This window comes from Cucurbita maxima, unplaced genomic scaffold (assembly GCF_002738345.1).
Source record: "Cucurbita maxima cultivar Rimu unplaced genomic scaffold, Cmax_1.0 Cma_Scf00012, whole genome shotgun sequence".
In the NCBI taxonomy this organism is placed as follows: Eukaryota; Viridiplantae; Streptophyta; class Magnoliopsida; order Cucurbitales; family Cucurbitaceae; genus Cucurbita; species Cucurbita maxima.
In genome coordinates this window covers 1,259,247-1,282,003 of record NW_019272028.1, presented here as the reverse complement: position 1 = coordinate 1,282,003, position 22,757 = coordinate 1,259,247, and the positions used below count along the sequence as shown (strand labels likewise).

Below are 22,757 nucleotides of genomic sequence, written 5' to 3'. Positions count from 1 at the left end.
AAAAAAAAAAAAAAAAAAAAAAAAAAAAGAGAATTAAAGCAAAGCAACTTGATGGAGTGCTTAATTGAAGAAGATCATGTCTCATGCTGCAATATCTTTAAAATATTCAAACTTTCACCTGAAAAACAAAATAAATAAATAAATAAATAATAAAAAGCCTCTCTTTTTGACAACTTCAAAATTATATTCACTTTGCCTCCACTCAAAATTCTTTATGTAAACACATAAATTCCGCAACTTATGTTTTTCTCTCCTTAATTTACTTCCACAATTTCTTCAACGAGCCCATCTTGTCATGTTGTCCTCTTTGACCAAATCTTCTCGATCGAGATGTCTTTTTTTCGTCTAGTTTGTTTAAGACGATTAAATTTGTGTTCTTATTATGTCTTTGAATCTTAAAGATCCATACTTTAATTTTGTAAGAAGAAGAGATGCATGCATTCGAAGATTATTTGGATCTTACATTTGACATTTGATCATATTTTGTGAGTGTCGGCATACGATTATATTTATTGGGTTTCTCAAACGACCTTAAAACTTAACATAAATATCAATAATATGCATGTAGGGTCATCATTATCATTTCATTCAATTGAATTTTGTACGTTTTTTACTGTTTTAGTATGATAACAAATTTATGTGATTTTGTCTCTCTTAAGTCTAAACTCGTATAATTTAAATTTGTTGGACCCATATCCAAAAAAATCTTGATATCAATAGATATTAGGGGGGAGAAAATAAAGGTAACGACTAAAGTGGTTTGGTTCGGTTAGTTGAAATTGAATGGGATTAGTTTGAAGATGTGCATAAAGTGGTCAATTCCATCCATTCCCTTTAGGTCTAATAGATGTGAAACTAATTTGAATGGCAACATAGATTTGCTTTTGAAAAAATTGTGTGGGGTATGAGTAAAAGAAGATGAATTGGGATATGATTAAGGGGAGAAGAAAGTAGAGGAGGAAATGTAGTGTAAAAGAGGTGGGTTTAATTAACCAATCCACCGACCTTTTTGTGGAATGGGATGGCCAAAGCAAACGAAGCAATAATAATTAAGAATGGTTAGGGTTTGAGGGAAAGCCATAGCCAAAGCCAAAAGAGAGGAGATTATTGCATGCCTTTGGGTTTGGCCATTGGGTCAATTTTGTTCCTGATTGCCGGTTGCTGATATCCACAATACTATGTACGTCCTGAAATTAAGGCGTGCCTATGCAAAGACTTTACCCAAAAGGAGAAACAAACCAAACCCAAAAACTTATGTTTTAACACCTTTTTGGACTAATGTTTTAACCTTTTTGGATTTGGTTTGTAAGGTTGATTTCTTTAGATTTCAATCACCCTAACTTTTTGTAAAGATTCGGTCGAGTGGGAGTCTAAAGAGTCTTATCACCCACCGCTAGTAGATTTTGTCCTCTCTCTTTGAGCTGATTACTCATCGCAAGTAAATATTATCCTCCTTAGGTTTTTCCTTGCACTTCAAGGGTTGATGTCTCACTGCTAATAGATATTGTCTTTTTTGAACTTTCTCTTACCCTTCTATAGTTCTCTTTCTTTCAAGGGTTGATGAACCACTGCTAATAGATATTGTTCTCTTTGGGGTTTTCTTTGCCCTTCAACGGTTGATATGACCTACTGCTAGTAGATATTTTCATCTTTGGATTTTTATTTGCCCTTCAAGGGCTCATGACCCACCGCTAGTAAATATTGTCCGCATATATTATAGAGATGGTTTAGTTCTACTCCAACTAATGCTTCTCAATGCCGAAGATTTTAAAAGAAAAAATGGATAACTTTTTTAAGTTAGGGTAAATAACACTAATAACTAAAATGTCGGAATTAAATTGAATAAATTTTAAATGGTAATTTAAGCCCAAAAAAACAAAAAATCATGGTTCATTGTTTAACTTTAATTAATAACGGTTATCCATATATCTATATTCACTAGTGATGATTGTTTGGGAGTGGATAGAGTCGGCCCAGTCCCATTAAACCCATAGATGGCCACTTAAGCTTGGATTATGTGACCAAGGTTTTGGATAATCCTTCTTAGATTAGTTTGAATGTAAGATTTTTAGATTGAATTACTCAAATATGCTCCAATTACGACCCATACAAACTAACCTTAATTTGATCCATTACATATAAATAAAAAATATCACCTTATCCAGTCATCTATGGAGAGCTACTATGAACCTAAACTATCAAATTATATACTCGTGATCTTCTTCTTAATTAGTCAACGTGAAACCAATAAAAAGATTGATCCTAACCTACGAACCCTTATCGAAGAAGACATAACAGAGCACTCTAACAAATGGGTCACAATCATTAATCTAATTTACAAAATTTGACTTTTTGGTGATGTGGGTGTGATTAAAATATGAATTGGGCCCAAAAAAAGGAAGCTTTTATTAATTTAGAGCAGGCTAGGTTCTGGTTTTTTTGAATAGACGAGTCATTAGAAATGACTCTGTTATGAGAACAAGCTAACCAACAATGTTTTTCATTCTCTCTAAATCAGACCATTTCAAAGATTGAAGATATATTGAAACATAAGAGAAGAAAAGAGGATATTATTCTTAGCACTTACGGCCTAACTTACTTGGTGTGTCATTTATGTTTAGTGTTTTGTGTTTGAGAAATATAGATGGATGGGTTGGTTGGATGCGACTTATCGTTAACAATGTCCTTCTACAACTTTAATATCAAGTGGTTTTGCCATAATTTTAAGAGCATTTCTGATTTATTGAAATCAGGAATTGGAGAGAGGAATACCCGTCAACGAGGACGTTGGCGAAGGAAGGTAGATGGTAAGGTCCCATACCGATTGGAGACCAGAACTAAACATTAAGGGTGTGAAAACCTTTCCCTAACAAGACGCATTTTAAAAACCTTGAGCATTAAACTAGGTTGACGTGTATTAAAGACTTTAAGAGATCGTATTTTATTTAAAAATTTAACCATGTATAGATTAGAGATTTAAACATGGTTGAGATTCAAAACGAGCACTAAAGATAGCGCCTAGGTCCCCATTGGAGAGCATTAGTGGTTGTAGAACCAGCCCAACTCCAAAGGTTCAAGGTGGAAGCCCTACGGTGCCCACAGGCTCAGCACGAAGCCCAAATTCAGAGTGAAACGCCATGGAGCTCATTTATACCCTACGGCACCCCAAACTTTAGCATCTTTTTTGGGTTTGTACTGTGCCATGGCGCTTCATGGTTGCCTAAGTCCCGGAGCTTAAGAATAAAAAAGAGGAATCTCATGTAAATACTATGGAATAAGGTTTGATTCTATTTATAGGGATTTCGTAAATATTCTATTAAAAAAAAAAAAAATGTATTTTGTTGGTATAGATAATGACTTTCAATTTCCTTTCTTAACCATTCTATTCTTGATATCGCACTCATTTAAATGTGATCTCGATTTTTCAGGTATCACATTTAGAATTTGAGCAATCTTCTGCTCACAAACACGTTCAGAGACATATCATGTTGTGTTTATTTAAAAAATTTATAATGAAATAAACATTAACCCGTAAGATTTGAGGATTAAGGGTAGTATTAAAAATGATGATAATAAGATTTTTGTGGCTGATTGGATGTTGAAGAAGGAGAGTGAATATTGAGACCCATAAAACAACATCCCCTGCGCTACCCTTAGTGTCGAAGAACTCAACATCTTGCATACTAAATACTAAGGGTTAAATGATGAAAGTCCAACCTCGACTAATTTAGGAAATGATCATGAGTTTATAATTAAGTAATGCTGTCTCCGTTAGTAAGACCTTTTGGGGAAGTTTAAAACAAAGTCATGAGAGCTTATGGTCAAAGTGAACAATATCATACCATTGTGGAGAGTTGTGTTCAACAAATTGTTTACTTAGTGGCGCATGAGATCCAAATACACAAAATACAGAGCATACTGCAAATAAGTAAATAAAACAGAGGAAAACAAGCGGATATGAGCTCTAAAATCATAAATTAGAGCAATTGGGATAAATTTAAAAAGTTAAAGACTTCCGATGTCACTGTGTGAAAACTGGATTGGTTTTATAGGGATGAGTTGGGACAATGGTCGGATGTCACCAAAATCATTTATCTATTTTTTTCACTTCTCTAGGTCCATTTATAATATGATATTTAAAACTCATTAAGAAATACATTAAACCTAAGAATAAGCAGATGGAATAAAGTTGGAAAAATGGTTGAAGGAGTTAAAGTTGAATGTACGAACAAAAATTATAAAAATATCTCAATTTTGAAGTACACGTGTCGAACTGTGAACAGAAAGAACGTGGTGGTAGTTCATTGGATGGTTCCTAAAACGAATCTTTTTAGTGTGAAGTTGGTGAAGTAGTTTGAATTGTGAATTTGAAGTCCGCGGATTTAAACACACCCGAATGGAGCTGGGGATGGGTGTAGGGGACCCAATTCAATTCCAAGGTCCCCCTCCCTATAAACTTTATATATATATATATATATATAATGAAAAATATTCATGAGAAATTAATCTAATTATATAAACTATTTATTAGCTTTTATCACATTTTAGGAAAAAAAAAAATTAAAATAACCAGGTGGGTCCCATCTCAAATTTAATAATTTTAAATTTTAGTTTTCTTCAATTTTAGAAGCAAAAATTACTTTGCCTATTAAAAGTTGGAAGAAAAATAAAAGTTTGATAATTTAGAAGGTCTTATAATATATATTTTTTTTTTTCCATTTTTATTTAATTTGGAGAAAAATAAAAATAGAAAAACAAAGGCAAAAAGAGTAAACTTCAGGCTCATCTTCTCCGCTCTCCCTCCCACTCACGCAAACCACCCGCCTCACACCCCTCTCCTTCCCGCTTTATTTTTGCTTTCCGGCGCCCGTCAGGCTCCAGCCCCTCATGTGTTTAGATCTCCGGCTTCTTCGTCTCGACGCGCCGTCCTCATTCCTACAGGCGCGACTTCTCACTCTGTCGTGTGATCGACGACGAGTTGCAGCATTTCTCACAGCAACGCCAGATTTCTACCTCCGGTGAACTCCTTCAGCAACGAATTTGAACCCGGATTCTCGTCGGTAGCTTCACGATCCACAATCCCGGCGAAGACGCCCACTGGATTTCAGACCTCGAAATTTCTCCGCTTTGTGGCCCACAATCCGTGTGATTAGCGATCTCTTTTACCGTAGGCTGTAATGTTTGAATTTCTCGTTTCGACCTCCTTTGAACTCTGAACACCGCGTATTCGAGGTCGTTTGCTGCTGATCAGTAAGTTCCAGCGCATTTTAGTCCCTTTCGATTCGTTCAAGTGCTGAATTTTCTGTTTCTAACTATTCGGACTCTTCTTCTTGTAGCTTCAAGCCTGTTCAAACACTTCTGATTGCTTTCCAGCAAAGACTCAAGCTTTTCGGTGCGTCTTAGTGGGTGACAGCTTGCACTAATCACTTTTCGTGATTAAAGTCTGTTTATAACCATTTCAAAATTCTTCTTGTAGTTTCAAGTCAGTTATGGACTGATTCGAACACTTTTCAGCAAGGGATCGAGTCCGTTTTGGAAAGTTTAAGAGAATAACGTTCTGTTCAAACATTTTCCAACTAAATTAAAGTACCTTAGATGGATCTCTAACCCTTGAATACTCTTTGTTTTAGGTGTCACTCTGTTTTGGAGTGTTTGATTCAGTAATAAGTGTGGTTTTTGGGTAAGCTTATCCCTCATGAGCACGTTGTGATTCGATTAAGGATTTCGAACTAAATATAGTATCTAAATCTTATCCTTCTTTTTTAGGAATCTCTTGGAATAATTTAAGGCCTGTTATACACAAGTAGTTTTTATTTGAAGCTTTTGTTTGATTGTGTGCTAGCATGTTGTGTCTTATTTCTGTTATATATATGATATATTTGATCTATTTAATTGTTACTCTTGAACTGTTATGTGTCTGATGTGTTGAGCATGTCGTGGCTTGATCTTTGTGATGTAATGCATGCTGAGATGCTGAATTTTTTGTAATGATAAGCATGCTGAAATGATGTGGTTGGTTGCAGAAACATGATTTTTGTGTTGGAAGTGCTGTTGTGGTTTTGGGCATAAAGCATGGTCTAGAAGCATGATGCGTTGGACTCATGCATTCAGAGGTGAATGCTGGGGTCTCGGGTATAAATGGTTGAGGACTGGCATTGTGGTAAAGATAAACGAGGTTGATATCAGGGTCTCGGTATAAATGGTTGAAGGTCGATGTTGTTTTAAAGAAGGTAAAGTGAATATTAGAGTCTCGAGTGTAAATGGCCGAGGGCTGGTTTATCAATATTTAGATTGGAGGCCTCGTGTATAAATGGTTGGGATTGACATGCCAATGCTGGATAGAGAGGAGTATGAAGGGATTGGATATAAATGCTCGAGAGTCAGTGTGATGGGTCTTTGAGGCCTTCGGTATAAATGCTCAAGGGTCAAATATTTAGCACTGAAGAGAAGTGATGAGACCCTGGGTATAAAGGGTCAGGGATTGGTGCAACTCTAAGGGACAGTCCTGGAGGGCTTCTGAAGGCCAAATATGAGAGCTGAATGATCTCGTTAGTTGTGAGGACTAAGTTGTGTTAGAGCTTGAGAGGTGTATGCATGTCATGAGCATATTGCGTGATGTGATTATGATTTATGAATGGAGTTAGTTACATATGTTACTTGTCTCCTACGCATGTTGCATATGAGTAGTATGTATATGATAAACATGTTGATGAGATATGGTGTGAAGCATGTTTTGTGGTGTTTTGTGGCTCCTCAGATGGGAGCTATTTAGTGAGTACTTTTATACTGACTCCTTCCTCCAACCAACAAATTTGGCAGGTGCTTAAAATCTGCATGCGCTTGATGTGAAGTGGAGGCATAACAAGAAAAGAGAACATTAGCTAGTCATCCACTTTCCCTATCCCCAACTCAGGGCTTCCTTCCATCCGATTGCTCTCTTCCCCTCTCTGGGGAATTTCTCATCTTTCCTCCTTACTACTAAGACTTTCCCATCTCTCTTCTTCTTTCCTGCTTTTGCATGGTTCTAAACAATTCCCTACCTACCTCCGAGATCTATCCTTGGATTCACTAGAAATGACCTCCGCCGAGGCTTCAATCAAGCCCAATTCTGCATCCACTTTCAAGAACCATGCTGATTCTACCAAAGCCCCCTCTGATCCACCCAACGCGCTCTCTGCCAAGGGTATTCATTTTTCCTCCCAATCCTCGCACCCTCTTTCTTCCTCCCACTTTTTTTTTTCCCTTTCTTTCGTTCTTTACTCACCCTCCCAATTGTTCTGTTTCTTTGTTAATACAGATGCTGATATCGCCCTCTACACCGAGCTTTGGAATGCTTGTGCTGGTCCTCTTGTTTCTGTCCCTCGTGAAAACGAGCGTGTCTTCTACTTCCCTCAGGGCCACATTGAACAGGTTTTTCATACCCTTCATCCCTCCTCTTCTAATTTTATCTCATTTGCTTCTGTTTCATTCTTTTCTTTTCTCCCCTTTTCCAACTGGAAAGTTACTTTTATGTAAAGTCTCAGCTCTCTTTTCACCTTATACGGCTATGGTTCATGGGATTTTTTCCTCACCTTCTCTCTGTTTGTTAACCTTCCGTCTGCCTTGTTTCTAATCTGCGTTCTATTGAACTTTCTCCATGATTGATATTTGTTTGGTTTTTGGATCAGGTGGAAGCATCAACTAATCAAGTGGCGGACCAACAGATGCCTGTTTATGACCTTCCATCCAAAATCCTCTGCCGCATTATTAATGTGTGCTTAATGGTACCATTGGTCTATTTCTTGGACATATCCACCAAACTGGGGCTTTCCCATTTCTATGTTTTCTTCTCTTTTGACAAATATCTGTGAAGGTTGCAGGCTGGAAGATTCGTACCAGGTAGTTTTACTTTGTTATTGATGTGAACAAATCATCTGTCTGTGAATTGCAGGCAGAGCCGGACACTGATGAGGTATTTGCACAAATAACTTTGCTTCCAGAGGCTAATGTAAATTCCCTTCGTGTCTTGCAGTTTAAAATGTTATACTGTGTTGAAAGCTTCTCATATGTTTTATGATCTTGATATCCTGGTGTGTTTTTAATTACAGCAAGATGAGGATTCTGTGGACAAGGAACCACCTCCTCCTCCTCCACGAAGATTTCATGTGCATTCTTTTTGCAAGACTCTGACTGCATCTGACACCAGTACTCATGGGGGGTTTTCAGTCTTGAGGCGCCATGCTGATGAATGTCTTCCTCCACTGGTTGGTACATTAATGGTTTTTATATAGATAGATTGTTTAAATTTATGAGACGATATTTCTTCCTTTGCTGCCAAAACTGAATGTCATAGAATTGATTTTTCTAGGACATGTCACAACAGCCTCCTACTCAGGAGTTAGTTGCAAAGGATTTGCTTGGAAATGAATGGCGTTTTCGTCATATATTTCGAGGTAATGAATTATGAACTTGAATTACTCTTCATGGATCCCAGATGGCTCGTGTGTTACAATACAGTTTATTTTATCAACAAAACAAACTCAGATAATCTCTTGCTCCAATATATAATACGCCAGAATAGCTTCATGTGCTACCAACCTGAGAACCGTATCTCACATCTAAATCTTTCATGCCATGTGGGTTGATTAGAAATATATATTGACAATCACCTGGTTCAGTTGATTTGTTAGATTCAGTCTTCTTTTCTTTAACATTTAAGCTTTTGGAATATCAGGACAACCACGAAGGCATTTGCTTCAGAGTGGTTGGAGTGTTTTCGTGAGCTCAAAAAGACTGGTTGCAGGAGATGCTTTTATATTCTTGAGGTTTGACGTTTCCATTCATCTCTGTCGTGATTCATATGACATTAAAATATCATGATTACATTATTTTTCTGAATGAGTCAATTATTTTATTAGACATCTTTTGGTCTAATTGGAATCAACATATATTTTCTGATAGGGGAGAGAATAGAGAACTTCGCGTTGGTGTTAGGCGTGCCATGAGACAGCATGGCAATGTCCCCTCATCGGTCATATCTAGCCATAGTATGCATCTTGGTGTGCTTGCAACTGCTTGGCATGCCATTTCCACAGGCACAATGTTCACTGTCTACTATAAGCCTAGGTAATGCTTATGATATGTCATATGTCATTTCTGTATCATGTACGTTTTGTTATTACATCTTTGAAGGCAAGACGCTAATGGCTCCAAATTTATGTTCAGGACAAGCCCTTCTGAATTTGTTGTTCCATATGACCAGTATATGGTGTCTATTAAGAAGAGCTACACCATAGGGACGAGGTTCAAAATGAGGTTTGAAGGTGAAGAAGCCCCTGAACAGAGGTATGTGCCCATGAAATTGGAATTGACTGGAATTTACCTTCTAAATATCTGATAGTGTTTCCCTTCCTTTCTTTCTTGATGAAGTTTCTTTATGGGAACTGGTGGATAATTCTAATTTTCATGTTTTAGATTCACGGGTACTGTCATTGGATGTGAAGATGCTGATCCCAAAAGGTGGAAAGATTCCAAGTGGAGATGCCTGAAGGTAATATAAGTTCTCAACACATGTAACCTTGTATTTTTGGAATGTTAAATCAGCCATTTTTGTTTTCCTCCTCCAGGTGAGGTGGGATGAGACATCTACTATTTCTCGTCCGGAGAAAGTCTCTCCTTGGAAAATTGAGCCTGCTCTTGCTCCTCCAGCACTGAACCCCCTTCCGATGACTAGACCTAAAAGGCATCGATCAAACATGGTGCCTACATCCCCTGATTCCTCTGTTCTTACTCGAGAGGGCTCCTCAAGAATGATTATAGACCATTCACCAGCCAGTGCATTTACAAGGGTCTTGCAAGGTCAAGAATTCTCGACTTTGAGAGGGAATTTAATTGATGGAAACGAGTCTGATACTGCTGAAAAATCTGTTATGTGGTCTCCATCACTAGATGATGAGAAGATTGATGTGGTTTCTACGCCCAAGAAACATGGAGCAGATAGTTGGATGCCTGCAGGAAGTGGTGAGCCAACCTACGCAGATCTTCTGTCAGGTTTTGGAGCTAATATTGATTCATCCTGTGGTGTCCGAGCTACCTTGGGAGATCCAGCAATAGTAACTGCTAATTCAATCAGAAAGCATGCAGTGTATCAAGATGGAAAATTTAACTTCCTTGGTGGTGGTAGCTCATGGTCTGTCTTGCCCTCTGGTCTTTCACTTAACCTGGTCGACTCTAGTCAGAAGGCTCATATTCAGGCTGGTGACTTGCCTTATCAAATGAGAGGAAATGCCACCTTTAATGGCGTTGGTGATCATTCTATGGCTCAATGTTATAGAATTGATCATTCTATGGCCCATTGTTATAGAATTGAACAGCCTAATGGAAACTGGTCGATGCCTCCACCTTCATCTCATTTTGATCATCCAGTTCATTCAACTGAACTGACTTCGAAACCTATGCTATTTCAGAACCAAGATATTTTGAATCTCAAAGATGGAAATTGTAAGCTTTTTGGCATCTCACTCGTAAAAAATCCTGCTATTTCAGACCCTGCAGAATTGAATAGAAATGTGATCAACGAGGCAGATGTTACACATCCTAATAGACATCCGATCCATTTGAATGAGTCTGAACTATCTAGGGGTTCAAATTTGGCTGATAAATCCCTTGCCATCAACGTGGCTGATAAGTTGCAGCAAGCATGCACACCAAACTTGAAGGATTCTCAGAGAAAATCACAGGGTTCTTCAACAAGGAGCTGTACAAAGGTTGCTCGCTTTACCCTTCCCCCACCTCAAAATATACACATTTTTTCACATGCCTATTAGTTTTGAGGATGGACCTGAGTTGGCATAATAATAGGGGTTTGTTGGTTTCAGGTCCACAAGCAGGGGATTGCACTTGGAAGGTCAGTTGATCTTAGCAAGTTCTACAATTATGTTGAATTGATTGCTGAATTGGACCAATTGTTTGAATTTGGTGGCGAGCTTCTGCCTCCCAAAAAGAGTTGGCTTGTTGTATATACGGATGATGAAGGCGATATGATGCTTGTTGGAGATGATCCCTGGCAGTAAGGACTAATCATGCATGATCATATATTTTGTCACTTAGTTGTCTCTGTGGAATAAAATTTTTGAATAATCTGTGGATTGGCTTTAATCAGGGAGTTTTGTTGTATGGTTCGGAAGATTTTTATCTACACAAGAGAAGAGGTCCAGAAGATGAATCCAAGATCCTTAACACTGAAAGGTGATGAGAATCCATCTGTTGAAGGGGAAGAAGCAAAAGAGATTAAAAGTCCGGCAGTACCTTCAATGTCAGCACCAGAGAGTTAGGTCTTTTGCTTTGGTCAGTCAGGTATAGGTGAGACCCGAAACATTGTTGTGAATGTGACGAACGTGTTATATATTATATTTGTCCTCATTACTTCGCCTATGCTGCACCGTCTGACATGGTTAGAATTGAAAAACCAATATTGTGTTAAGGCAGGGTTTTGGTGCGGTGCAAAAGGATTCGAACAGAATATTGGAACGAGGCTGGAAGGTTGTGCCCTTATGTTATAGGTAGATGGTAGAAATGATGTAATTGAATTTTGGATATGTGAAGTTAGTAGTATTGTGAAGGGTACAGTCCACTCTTATACGTAAAATATGTATAGTCCTTGTGTCGAGGATGATGGGGCCGGCTTGAGTTTCCAAATTCCACCTTGTATATAGGCTCTTGGAACTCAAGGAATGAGTGAATCTAAGTTCAATTGGATGCGTTTACTAGTAGTGGGCGTGTGTCAGCCGGGGGGATCTGAAAGAAAGCGTCATGTTTCAGAGTAATTGCTGCCTTAAATGCGACGCCAGTGGCAAGACAGCCGAAGAGTACTCGCTCACACCAGCGGAAAATAATGTATAGAGGGCTGACTGAGCTAATGAGAGACGAAAATAGCATTGTAATATAACATTGAAGATGCTACTGGATTCTGCTTCAGTAACCCAAACCAAGTCGCTACTTGAAAGCGAAGGATCGGTCGCATGTAAATATCTCAAATAAATCAAATTGAAGTATGTTGAATGCATGTAATATTAGCTTTGACTTGGTACATTCGTTTCATGCCATCTTGAGCAACAAGCTTGTAAGTAGGGCGAGCAACCAGCTTATGGAACTTTCTTCTTACTCGTCCTGACCTCAACATGCACTGTTGTGCATGGTGTGGTGCAAGCCTTCACTTCAACAACATCCATCTTTTGGCCATGTCTTTCCCTTGAGATTTGATATTTGAAGCGTTCTGCACGTTATTACTTGATAAACACTATGCACTTGCACTAAGTTTAAGCTTACCCCATCGGTTGTGTATTCCCATAATTATAGTGCTCGGTTGTTTCGACTCATCTATCAGCGTTGAACATGGGGTCTTTTTCTAGTAATCGACACGCGCCTCAACTTGGCCTTCGCACTTTGGCAAGCACACCTTGCCTCTTCGAATACCTTGGGCCATTTGAGCATCTTGCCTTTCTTTTGGAGCTACACCACCTTCATGAAATCTGAGCCAAAACACACCACTTTATATATGTTAGAGCCAAAGTCTACATATCAAACTCATCATAATAATAGAAAGATGCTAGCCACCTATCTTTTAATTTGTAATTATTAATATTTTTTAAAATAAGTATTTGAAAAAGGAATATAATTTAAGTTCTCTAATAATAAGAAAGAAAATGTGACTCTCATCAAAATCATTAACAACAATAAGTCGGACTCTTATAAGATAAATAAGAATAGTCTTAACAAACAAGAATGATTCTGAAAAGAAAAAGTGAACAAAAGAAAGACAACCAATAACAGTGCGACAAAGATTATAATATTAACTGGAAGTTTCGATTTCATTGACATCATGAATAAAAAGAGAAGAAAGCATGCACAGATATTGAAGAGATTTGTGCCATTACTTTCTTTGGATAATGAAAGACACATGTATGTGGGACATTTGTGCTAAACTGATAACTTTGATTGTGAGCTTTTTACAAATTAAAAGAAAAAAAAAAAGAAGCAGCAGAAAGTTGAAGAGCATGCCTTAGAGAGTGTGTTGGCTAGGGCCACTGCCCTGCCTTAGACAGTGTGTTGGCAAGGGCCACTGCCCTTCATAGTTTGAACACCAACGCTCTCTTAGCTTTAAGTCTAATATAATACCCCCATCACTTGCTTTTTGCAATAATTGACCCCATTTCCAACCCTCTTAAAAGTGGCTTTATTTTAGCTGTGAGTAATGATGCACATCAAATATCCCAGGTCGGTTAGAGAGGGGAACACAACTTCCTTATATAGGTGTGGAAACCTCTCCCTAATAGATGCGTTTTAAAACCATGAGTCTGACGGTGATACGTAACAGACTAAAGCGGACAATATCTGTTAGCGGTAGTCTTGGACTGTTATAAATGATATTAGAGTCATACACCGGGCAGTATGACGCTAGGTGCCCAAGGAGATTGGATTGTGAGATCCCACGTCGGTTGGAGAGTGGAACAAAACATTTCTGATAAGGGTGTGGAAACATCTCCTTAAAAGACACTTTTTAAAATCGTGAAGCTAACGGCGATACGTAACAGGTCAAAACAGACAATATCTACTCGCGGTGGACAAGTTAAAATTTTTTTCGGACGGGTGTACTGAACCTATGGATTTTTAGGAGATATTGTTTTCATTTGTTTTGTTGTCTTTTTATCTCAAATATTTCATCAGCAATGATAGAACAGGCAAAACACTACTGTGGGAGAAAAGCAATACAGTAAGTTAAAGTCTTGTCAAGTTATAAAAAGGCAAATTGGATCCTTCTTTATTGTTTGGGATAAATTTAAAGATGGCTTGGTAGACCAAACAGACAATATTAGATAAAGGGGGCTCATGCAATGCACCATAATTCTCAATTATAATAAGATACTTGCCTGTTTCCCATTGGAAAAGTAGCATTTAACATGATATAGATTTCACATTCCAGAATCATATCTACAACTAGGAAAGAAACACATGGAAAAAGATAAAAACATCAACCAAATGGGACCCCAAATTTGGCTTAACAACCAACAATCCATGTTGCTCCATTTGAAAACTTTGACCCCCTTCCCCTTTCATATGTGTTGGTGTTGCAGCTGCAAGAGCCTCGAGTAAGCCCCCTCGGCTCGACTTATCAGCTCGTTATGGCTGCCTTGCTCCACGATGCGCCCATCTTGCACCACACCAATGCTGTCGACACCCCGGATTGTCGATAGGCGATGTGCCACTACAACTGTGGTTCGGCCCCTCATTAGCCTTTCTAAAGCCTCTTGTAGCACGCACTCTGACTCGGCGTCGAGGGCGCTTGTGGCCTCGTCGAGGAGGAGGACTGTGGGGTCCTTGAGAACAGCCCTAGCAATAGCAATGCGTTGTTTTTGACCACCAGAAAGCTGAACGCCCCTTTCCCCAACTGGTGTCTTGTAGCCATCAGGTAGTCCACTCACAAAGCCATGCACGTTGGCTGCTCTTGCTGCCTCTATTACTTCAGCTTCTGTTGCTCCATCTTTTCCATATGCAATGTTGTCAAAAATACTTGCTGCAAACAGGGCTGGCTCTTGCTGTACCAACCCAATTTTCAGCCTCAACGATTGTAAATTCAGTCGACGAATGTCCTTCCCGTCGATCATAACTTTCCCGGCTATCGGGTCGTAAAATCTCTCAATCAAGGCAATCACAGAACTCTTCCCTGATCCACTAGCTCCGACCAACGCCTGGCTCTGACCAGCCCTGATCCTAAGATTGAGATCCTTAAACACCATGACATCAGGTCGAGACGGGTAAGCGAAATCAACATGTCGAAGTTCGATTTCCCCACGAAGTCTCTCGACAGGTTCTGCCTCAGGATCATCAGGCTCGATTCTCGTCGAGCGATCAAGAATGGAGAAAATAGAACCGATCGATTCACCACCCCGAACGATCTCAGGAGCAAGACTAACAGTCTCCGCCACAGAATTGGCAGTAACAACCAAGACAACAAAGACTTTAATCACTTTAGAGAATGTCGATCCGCCATTGCTGACCAAATGAACACTGTACCATAGAACAAGAGCTTCAGATGCATAGAGAGCAAACTGCGAAATGCCGAAAAGAACGCCAGCCGTTTGGCTCCGACGAAGGCTCTGCCGCTCAAGAACATTAAGCTCATGGCGAAACAGAGAAAGGATCTTGTCTTGAGCATTGAAGGCAGCCACTGTTCTGATATTGCTAACACCTTCCCCTGCAATCATACTCGTCTTTGCGTGGGCCTTTGCAGTATCCCCAGCAAACCCTTTCAAAGAAAGTTGCTGCATAACAATAATGTACTTCTCTCATTACTTAAGCCTAATTTCAATCAAAAACTCTGTTATAAAAGTTCAACTTAGAACAAGCTGCGTAAAAGCATCATAACATGGGGGAATTTTTCCTTTTCCAAAACAAGGAAAAAGGAACAATGACAAAGACATTAATAGATTACAGAAAGCAATGTCCTTTAGCAATCAATCCTAACTTTCACTGTATGAGAAGCATGCGCAAATTTAGAGTACTGTTCAACACAAGACAAATGGTCAGAGGTCAGTACTATAGTTTGAAAACGAACCCCATCCCCTTAGATTTAATCACTTTTTTTTTGTTATGGAAGTTCAAAAACTTTATATTATATGAATTATATGAATGAAGATCACGGGGAGTGAGGATTTGAAGCAGATATTCACATGGGTATCTGTCAAATGCCAGAGAGCAACGAGAGAGCTCGGATTTCAAGGGAGAGAAAGACGGTCAAGACTTAGAGCTTTGAATCAGAAAAAAAGAACAGAACTGATAAAAATACTGCTAAGATTCTGAATAGTCGGTGTTTGAATGGAAAAAACTATTAAAAACAGAGAAACCGAGGGAAAAATAGGCATTGGGCTCCAAGAAAAAGCTGCTACAAATACAAAACAAAACCCACAAATTATTTTACTTCATAAAACAAAAGGGTGAGGTTTTTTTCACTGAAGGTTAAATTTTGTTGGAAGTTTTATATATAAAAAGCTATGAACTTTCAGAGTTGTTTCTTTAATGTTTATCACTGCAATGGTTTCAGAAGTTAGTGCAGAGCAGGAGTGTAGGGAGTGGGAAGAGCCACGTGCAGAGCACAGAGATGGTAAGAGTTTAATATTTCAGGTTCTTTGTCGCGTTGTTGATGAAGAGAGGTTTATATTCCAAGAGCTGTAAAAAGTGTCCCTTTTCTTAAGAGCTAAATTCACCAACTGCAGCCCCTCCCTTTTTAGGCTTTAGGGTCAACTCATGCAGGAAAAGCCCTACCTTTCCAATCAAAACTTCCTCAAAAACCTAATCTTTTTATGTGGGGTTAGGCTTATATGTATGGTTTGAAGTAAAAATTAGCTGTTTTTTACCTGAGCCATGTTGGCAAGAACCAGTAGAGGGAAAGCTGCAAGGATGAGAAGAGAAACCCTCCATTCGATAATGAACGCAACAATGAAAGAAGTGAAGAGTGAAGTCATGTTTTGAAGAATCACTGATATTCTTTCAGCAATGGCGGATTTCACATCAGCTGCATCAGTCGCCAATCTTGCTGCTACTAAACTTGAGTTGTGTTCTTCCTCATCGAACCATCCCACTTCATTCCTCAAGATCGCTATAACAAAAAACAGAGGATTTCCTAGTTTTGAAAAAGTTCGATAAGTTTAAAAGATTTTATGGATTGATTCTTACCTGCGAGCATCATTCTTCTGACTCTGGTGGTTAGATTTTCACCCATGATTGTAAAGAAATAATGCTGAATTAGATAAGCCACCACTGCGTAAACTCCGATTCCGATGTAGATGAATACGAATTCCTTGATTTTCCTTTCCATGGCGGAGGGATTTTTGTAATAGAAGACTTCGATCATGTTACTCATAACAATGGCGAATGTTGGACTGATGAAACCAGAGAGAACAGACCCAATAGCGCCCATTATTGAATACGGCCATTCGGGACCGTTGAGTTTAAGAAGACGAAGGAAATAGCCATCAGGGGCTGGATTTTTCCGGTCACTTTCGGCGTTTGAGACCATTTCGATTCTGCCATCGGCGCCTGTGCTGTACGAATAGCTCAAATTTCGAAGGCTGCCGGAGCGGAGGCTTAATGATTTTGTCGATAACGAATGGCTTAGCCGTGAAGATCGTGATCGACGGGTTGATGGGTTGGAGAATTCTCTGTTTCGAACCATTTCTTGGAAGCGAATTAATGAGGAATAAGCTCCGGGTTTTGCGATTAGTTCTTCGTGAGTTCCTGTTTCGACGACTTGCCCCTGTTGTAACACTGCAATTGAATCGACATTTCTTATGGTTGATAATCGATGTGCGACCACTACCGTTGTTCTTCCCACCATTAATCGGTCTAAAGCTTCTTGAACTAAGCTTTCAGAGCCTGCATCGAGGGCGCTAGTGGCTTCATCCAGGAGAAGGATTTTTGGGTTCTTCAACATTGCTCTGGCTATGGCTATCCTCTGTTTTTGCCCACCGGAGAGCTGTAATCCTCTTTCCCCAACCTGGGTATTGTAGCCATTGGGCAGCAATGTGATGAAACTATGAGCATTGGCTGCAGCCGTGGCAGCTTCGACCTCCGCCGTCGTTGCGCCCGGTTTGCCGTAGAGAATGTTTTCATATATGGTGGTTGCAAACAGAGCCGGCTCTTGGTTCACTAATCCAATCTGATCACGTAGCCATTTCAATTGCAGAGTTTTAATATCCACATTGTCCAGAAGAACTTGCCCTGTTTTTCAAAAAAACAGAGTAAATCAGAACCATCCACCACCATTGTAACACTATCATATCCAATGGTTGTAAAATTACCTTGACTGGGATCGTAGAATCTTTCAATGAGAGAGACAATGGTGCTTTTACCGGAACCGCTACCGCCGACGACAGCCACCGTCTTCCCGGCCGGGAAGAATATAGAGAAATCCCTGAAGATCATCACTTCCGGTCTTGAAGGGTAGCTGAAGCAGACATCTTTAAACTCAATGTTTCCATTAACTTCACCCAAGCACTTTCCCTCTAATGGGTCTTGAATGATCGAAGGCCTTTGATTGATTATCTCCATCAATTTGTACCCAGCCACCTTGCCTTTGCTGAATGCTCCCAAATTTGAAAACGACTGCCCCAAACTCCTATAGCATCACACAAAACAGCGCTAAAAAAAAGAACCCATTTGTAATAGATCGTTAAATCATAAGTTTTCTTGAGAAACTTACATGCCGCCAACAATGGCGGAGAATATAGCAGTGAAGGCTTTCCCACCGTCGGACTGGCCGTTTCGGATGAACACACCGGCGTACCAGAAGACAAGAGCCCAAGACATACAAGCAATGCCATAGGTACACCCAAGGCCTAACCCCTTGGCCATTCCTGCCTTGTATCCGATTTTCAGCGTATTCTGAATCAAATCTGAATACGAATTCAGGGCTTTGCTTTCCCCAACATATGAGTAAACAGTTCGAACTTGAGCAATCGCCTGTTGGGAACATGTTTATGAAACAAATCATGTTATGTTCTTTGGAAATTTTCCAATGAAAACAAAAAACATTCACGTGATTCTGCTTGAACGAAGAACTTTACCTGTTCGGCAATTATGCCAGCATTGGCATATGATTCTCGACTCTTTGAAGTGAGTCCAGTGAGAGTATAAGCATATAAACCACCAGCAAAAGCTATGCCTGGAATTACTGCTATACTCAACAGTGCTAGCCTCCATGCTGACACAAAACCCACCACCAATCCAGCCAAGAACGTCGAGAGGTAGTGAATGAAGTTCCCCACCTGCACAAAAATCAAACCCAGTTCCTTAAAAAGAAAGATCTGATTCCTGGTTTAATGGCGGTGATGCAGCGGCGCATGTTATCATCCATTTTGCTAACGTGCGCACGTTGCTCTAATTAATGAAATAGCAACTACCCAGATGGGTTTGTTGCAGAATGAAGTAACCCATTTAGCCCCCACACTTACACCATTAGATTTTTCTCCATTTTAGAAAGAAATAGTGAAAAAGGAATTACCTTTTCACTGATTGCATCCTGAACAAGAAGGGTGTCTGTTGAGATGCTGAAAACAACATCCCCTGTTCTTGCATCAGTGTCGAAGAATCCAACGTCTTGTTTCAGAACATCCTCTAAATACTTCTTTCGCAATGTGCTCACTTGTCTCTCCCCTGTGTACATCCAACATGCGATCTCTGTATCCAAACACCGACAAGCCCAATCAAATGCTCTGTTTTTTGGGTTCTCGAAAGGGAAAACAGAGGAGTTTTTTACTTACCGGCGTAGGATGAGAAACAGACTATGAGACCCAAGTACACAAAATACAGAGCATACTGCAAATTGAAAGAACAGAGTAAAATAATCGGATCTGAGATCTATAAAAGACAAGAATCAGAAAACAGAGGATTTGGGATGAAATTAAAACCTTAGTGACTTCCGATGTCATTTTGTGAAAATTGAACTGGTTCTTGCCGAAGCCATTGACCATTTCGCCGAAAAGGAGAAAGAAAACGGGCATGGAAGAGCCGTGGACAACGGCGCCTAAACTGCCAAGGGTCATGAGAAACCAGTCGTATTTGTCTGCAAAAGCGAAGAGTTGGAGAAAAGGAAGGCTCTGTTCCTTCTTCTTTTCGGGCTCGGGCAACGCCTTGGGCTCTGCTACTGGCTCCGCCATTGGACAAACCCAAAAAAAAAAAACGATGGGAAAGAAGGATGAATCAGTTAAAAGGAGGAAGAAGGAGAAAGGAATTATTGGTTTATTGCAGAGATTGTGAAGGGAAATGGCGTCGTTTTGGGCTGCTTTTTTGAGATTGTTCCAGAGTTCTGTGTTTTATCATTCTCCACGGCTGAGCTCCGTTCTTTCGCCGGCGGAAAAAAGGAAAGAAGAGAGAGAAAGCTAGAGAGAGAGAGAGAGAGAGAGAATTAGACCAGTGGTCAAAGATGGAGAAGACGAGAGTTGAAGGAACAAGTGCGTGGGAGGATTGAATTCTTATAGGGAGAGAGATGGGGACATTTTTTTAAAGTGTTTTTGTTTTCAAATTTTCAATTTATTCTTTTATTATTTTTTTTTTTACCAAATTTTTTTAAAGTATAAAACAAAAATATATATACATATGCTAATTTAACCCGTAAGGCATATACATAAACCATTTTTATAAATGTGTGAAAATCTCTTTCTAACGAATATATTTTAATGCTTAAAGAAGACGATATCGATGTATATAATAATACACGAGTTTAATAAGGTGGATTGTGTCAAAAAAATTATTTTGATTGTTCGTAACAAATAAATAAATATATTTCCCTCGTCTTCTTTCTCCATTTTTTTAATCATTATTTGGATGAATTTGTATATTTTTTATTTTCGTCAACTTGCAAAACGAAACGGCCTCTTATAATTTCCTCCAATATATTTCAATATTCGAATTATTTTTTATTTTCTGTAACGCTTTTCCTTTATTTATTTATTTATTTTATTATATTGAAATATCCTTAATCTTAAAAAAAGATTAAAAAAATATTTTACCTTTTTTTTCAATAAGAATGGAAACGGTGCCAGGTGGCATTCTGATTGGTTAACAATCGAGATTAAAAGTACACGACAGTGACGTTAGCTCACTTACACTAACCTGAAATTGCATTCAAGTCCTCTTTCTTTAACATTATTGCACAACCATTCCAAACTCTTTTTAATACATATATTTTATATTTTATATTTATTTTTCATTCTCATCCCCAAATAATTGAAGTATGGGATTTTATCCCCAGACAACTTAAACCATTCGAGTTAGAATTATTCTAAAACTAAAAAATTCAATTTAGTTTATAATGAGAAGTTTTCGTACTCTTTTACTACTTTAAAAAAAAATACATATAATAAAAAATTAATAGTAAACTAGGTTAATATATATCCATGATAAAAAGGTAAAATAAAAAAAAAAAAAAAAAAAAAAAAAAAAAACCAAAAAAGTTAGGTAGACAGCGTAAATGGTCTTTTGTCACTTATGCTTCAGGCATGCATTGCAAATGTCATAATGTCTGGAAATCATACGGCTCAATATTCAATTTCATTTCTCTTTTCCTTTTTTCCAATTTTATTTTTCACCTTTAACCATAAAAAATAAAATTACAAAGTGATGAAAGGTGACATCATATATATATAATTTAAAAAAAAGATATTTTTCTATTTCTATATTTCAAATTTAGAGAGCAATAAAAAAGAGGCCTACCCTTTGTAGAGCCCAAGAAAAGTGGGCTTCTAGGCCCATTAATTATTTTATTAATCAATAGCAATTTATGGGGCAAAAAAAGAAAAAAAGAATAAAAAGGAAGCCTTTAGGAGCATGCCAAATTTCATGATATAGACATAATTAAAATTATAAAGAGAGCCTTCACATCAAATTTGGTGACAACACATTGATTGATTACTATTATTATATAAGTATCAACATGTTTACCAAATTTGATTAATCAATTAATGATAATAACAAAAAAAAAAAAAAAAAAAAAAGGGTAATTAATTTGAATGATTAATAAATAAATAAAAAGATTAAGAAAAAGGTGGGTTAGACAGCTTTGTATTCCCTTTTGGGAACATAAAGATCTGTTTTTTGTTAAGTAATTTTAACATAACTTGATGTTTTTTCTTTTTGCTTTCATGTGTATGCCCCTTCTCCTTGCATCTTGGATTATTACTAATCAAGATAATCTTATAAAATATTTATCTTTTCCAGCCATATTTAATATTCTGTAGTTGAGCCTTGTACAATTTTATTATATAAGATATTCGTACTCACATGCTTTCACATAGATGATTTGGATCAAATCATTTTTAATAATTATAAAATGTTCATATTAATAGAGTTGCAAGAAGAAAACATTCAAATTTATCTATACACTAGAAACATTCAAAGTTGAAAGATTATGAGTGGTTCTTGGATCGTTTTTTCCTTTAGATAGGTAGATTTGACCTATTACTGAAGGGACGATCACAAGAACATTATAGATGTTCTTCATCTTTGAACTTTTTTTTCTTATAAATAGTGCTGATTATGGTTGTCAAAATCCAAAAATGCAGCTAACCTTCACGTGAATGTATCTAATCTCACATGACAATATATATGTTAATAGAGCTTTAAAATATATATATATTTGATGTTTTGAAATCATCATTAATACTCTAACTAATACATGCATAAAGTGGCTTAAAATATGTTCATATTAAAGATATCTATATTACATCATACCGTAGTCTTCTCAATTTAATTAATAAGTATGTTGGTGGTATATTTATTATTATATAGGTATCACTTAAAATTTAAGCTAATTAAATAAAAAACCATATCCTAACTGTAATTATGCTCCCTAGTTCACCGTAATATATATATATTTTTATTTTAATATTCTTAGCTTTGCGGCGAGATTATCATCATTATTCTTGCCACAAACTGGCGGACTTTACTCGCATGTTCAAACTTCTCTCTCAATTAAATATTTTCAATTTAATTTAATCTAATTCATCATTTTACATTTGACCCTCTTTATATTTCTTTTTGGTATTCAACAATCATTTGCCGATTTAGACAAAATCTCACATTTCCCTAAGTTTTCAAAACAAATCTAAAAGGAAAAAAGGAATCAATGTTTTCAAATATTTATATGTAGCGATTGGACTGCAAATATCAATTTTAGAGTTGAGTTTTCTGAAACACTCGGTTCACATAAATATCGACTCATCAAA

The 22,757-nt window shown here is 37.9% G+C and overlaps 2 protein-coding genes across 8 annotated transcripts; one reads left to right on the top strand and one right to left on the bottom strand.

Annotated features, from left to right (window-relative positions):
• The first annotated feature begins 4,757 nt into the window (after window positions 1-4,757).
• LOC111486943 (auxin response factor 2B-like) lies at window positions 4,758-12,067 on the top strand. 7 transcript variants are annotated; one of them, XM_023134123.1, is made up of 16 exons: window positions 4,759-5,250; window positions 5,337-5,392; window positions 6,820-7,183; window positions 7,298-7,410; window positions 7,668-7,763; window positions 7,931-7,987; window positions 8,088-8,243; window positions 8,348-8,432; window positions 8,714-8,804; window positions 8,941-9,105; window positions 9,205-9,324; window positions 9,454-9,529; window positions 9,606-10,745; window positions 10,857-11,047; window positions 11,141-11,334; window positions 11,467-12,067. In XM_023134123.1, exons 3-15 carry the CDS (start codon window positions 7,075-7,077, stop codon window positions 11,310-11,312), a joined length of 2,571 nt encoding a protein of 856 aa, XP_022989891.1. In that variant the 5' UTR covers window positions 4,759-5,250; window positions 5,337-5,392; window positions 6,820-7,074; the 3' UTR covers window positions 11,313-11,334; window positions 11,467-12,067. The 7 variants fall into 7 exon arrangements, with proteins under 7 accessions (XP_022989892.1, XP_022989891.1, XP_022989890.1 ...); XM_023134122.1 differs by having other exon boundaries at window positions 11,141-11,340; XM_023134120.1 differs by adding an exon at window positions 5,631-5,680 and having other exon boundaries at window positions 11,141-12,067.
• Window positions 12,068-13,849: 1,782 nt separating this feature from the next.
• Window positions 13,850-19,990, bottom strand: LOC111486939 (ABC transporter B family member 19-like). The gene is made up of 9 exons (XM_023134107.1): window positions 19,443-19,990; window positions 19,296-19,350; window positions 19,037-19,212; window positions 18,600-18,800; window positions 18,236-18,495; window positions 17,835-18,151; window positions 16,711-17,754; window positions 16,392-16,633; window positions 13,850-15,299 (listed from the first exon to the last, which is right to left on the bottom strand). The coding sequence occupies exons 1-9, from the start codon at window positions 19,689-19,691 to the stop codon at window positions 14,091-14,093; spliced, it is 3,753 nt and encodes a 1,250-aa protein (XP_022989875.1). The 5' UTR covers window positions 19,692-19,990; the 3' UTR covers window positions 13,850-14,090.
• Window positions 19,991-22,757: the final 2,767 nt, after the last annotated feature.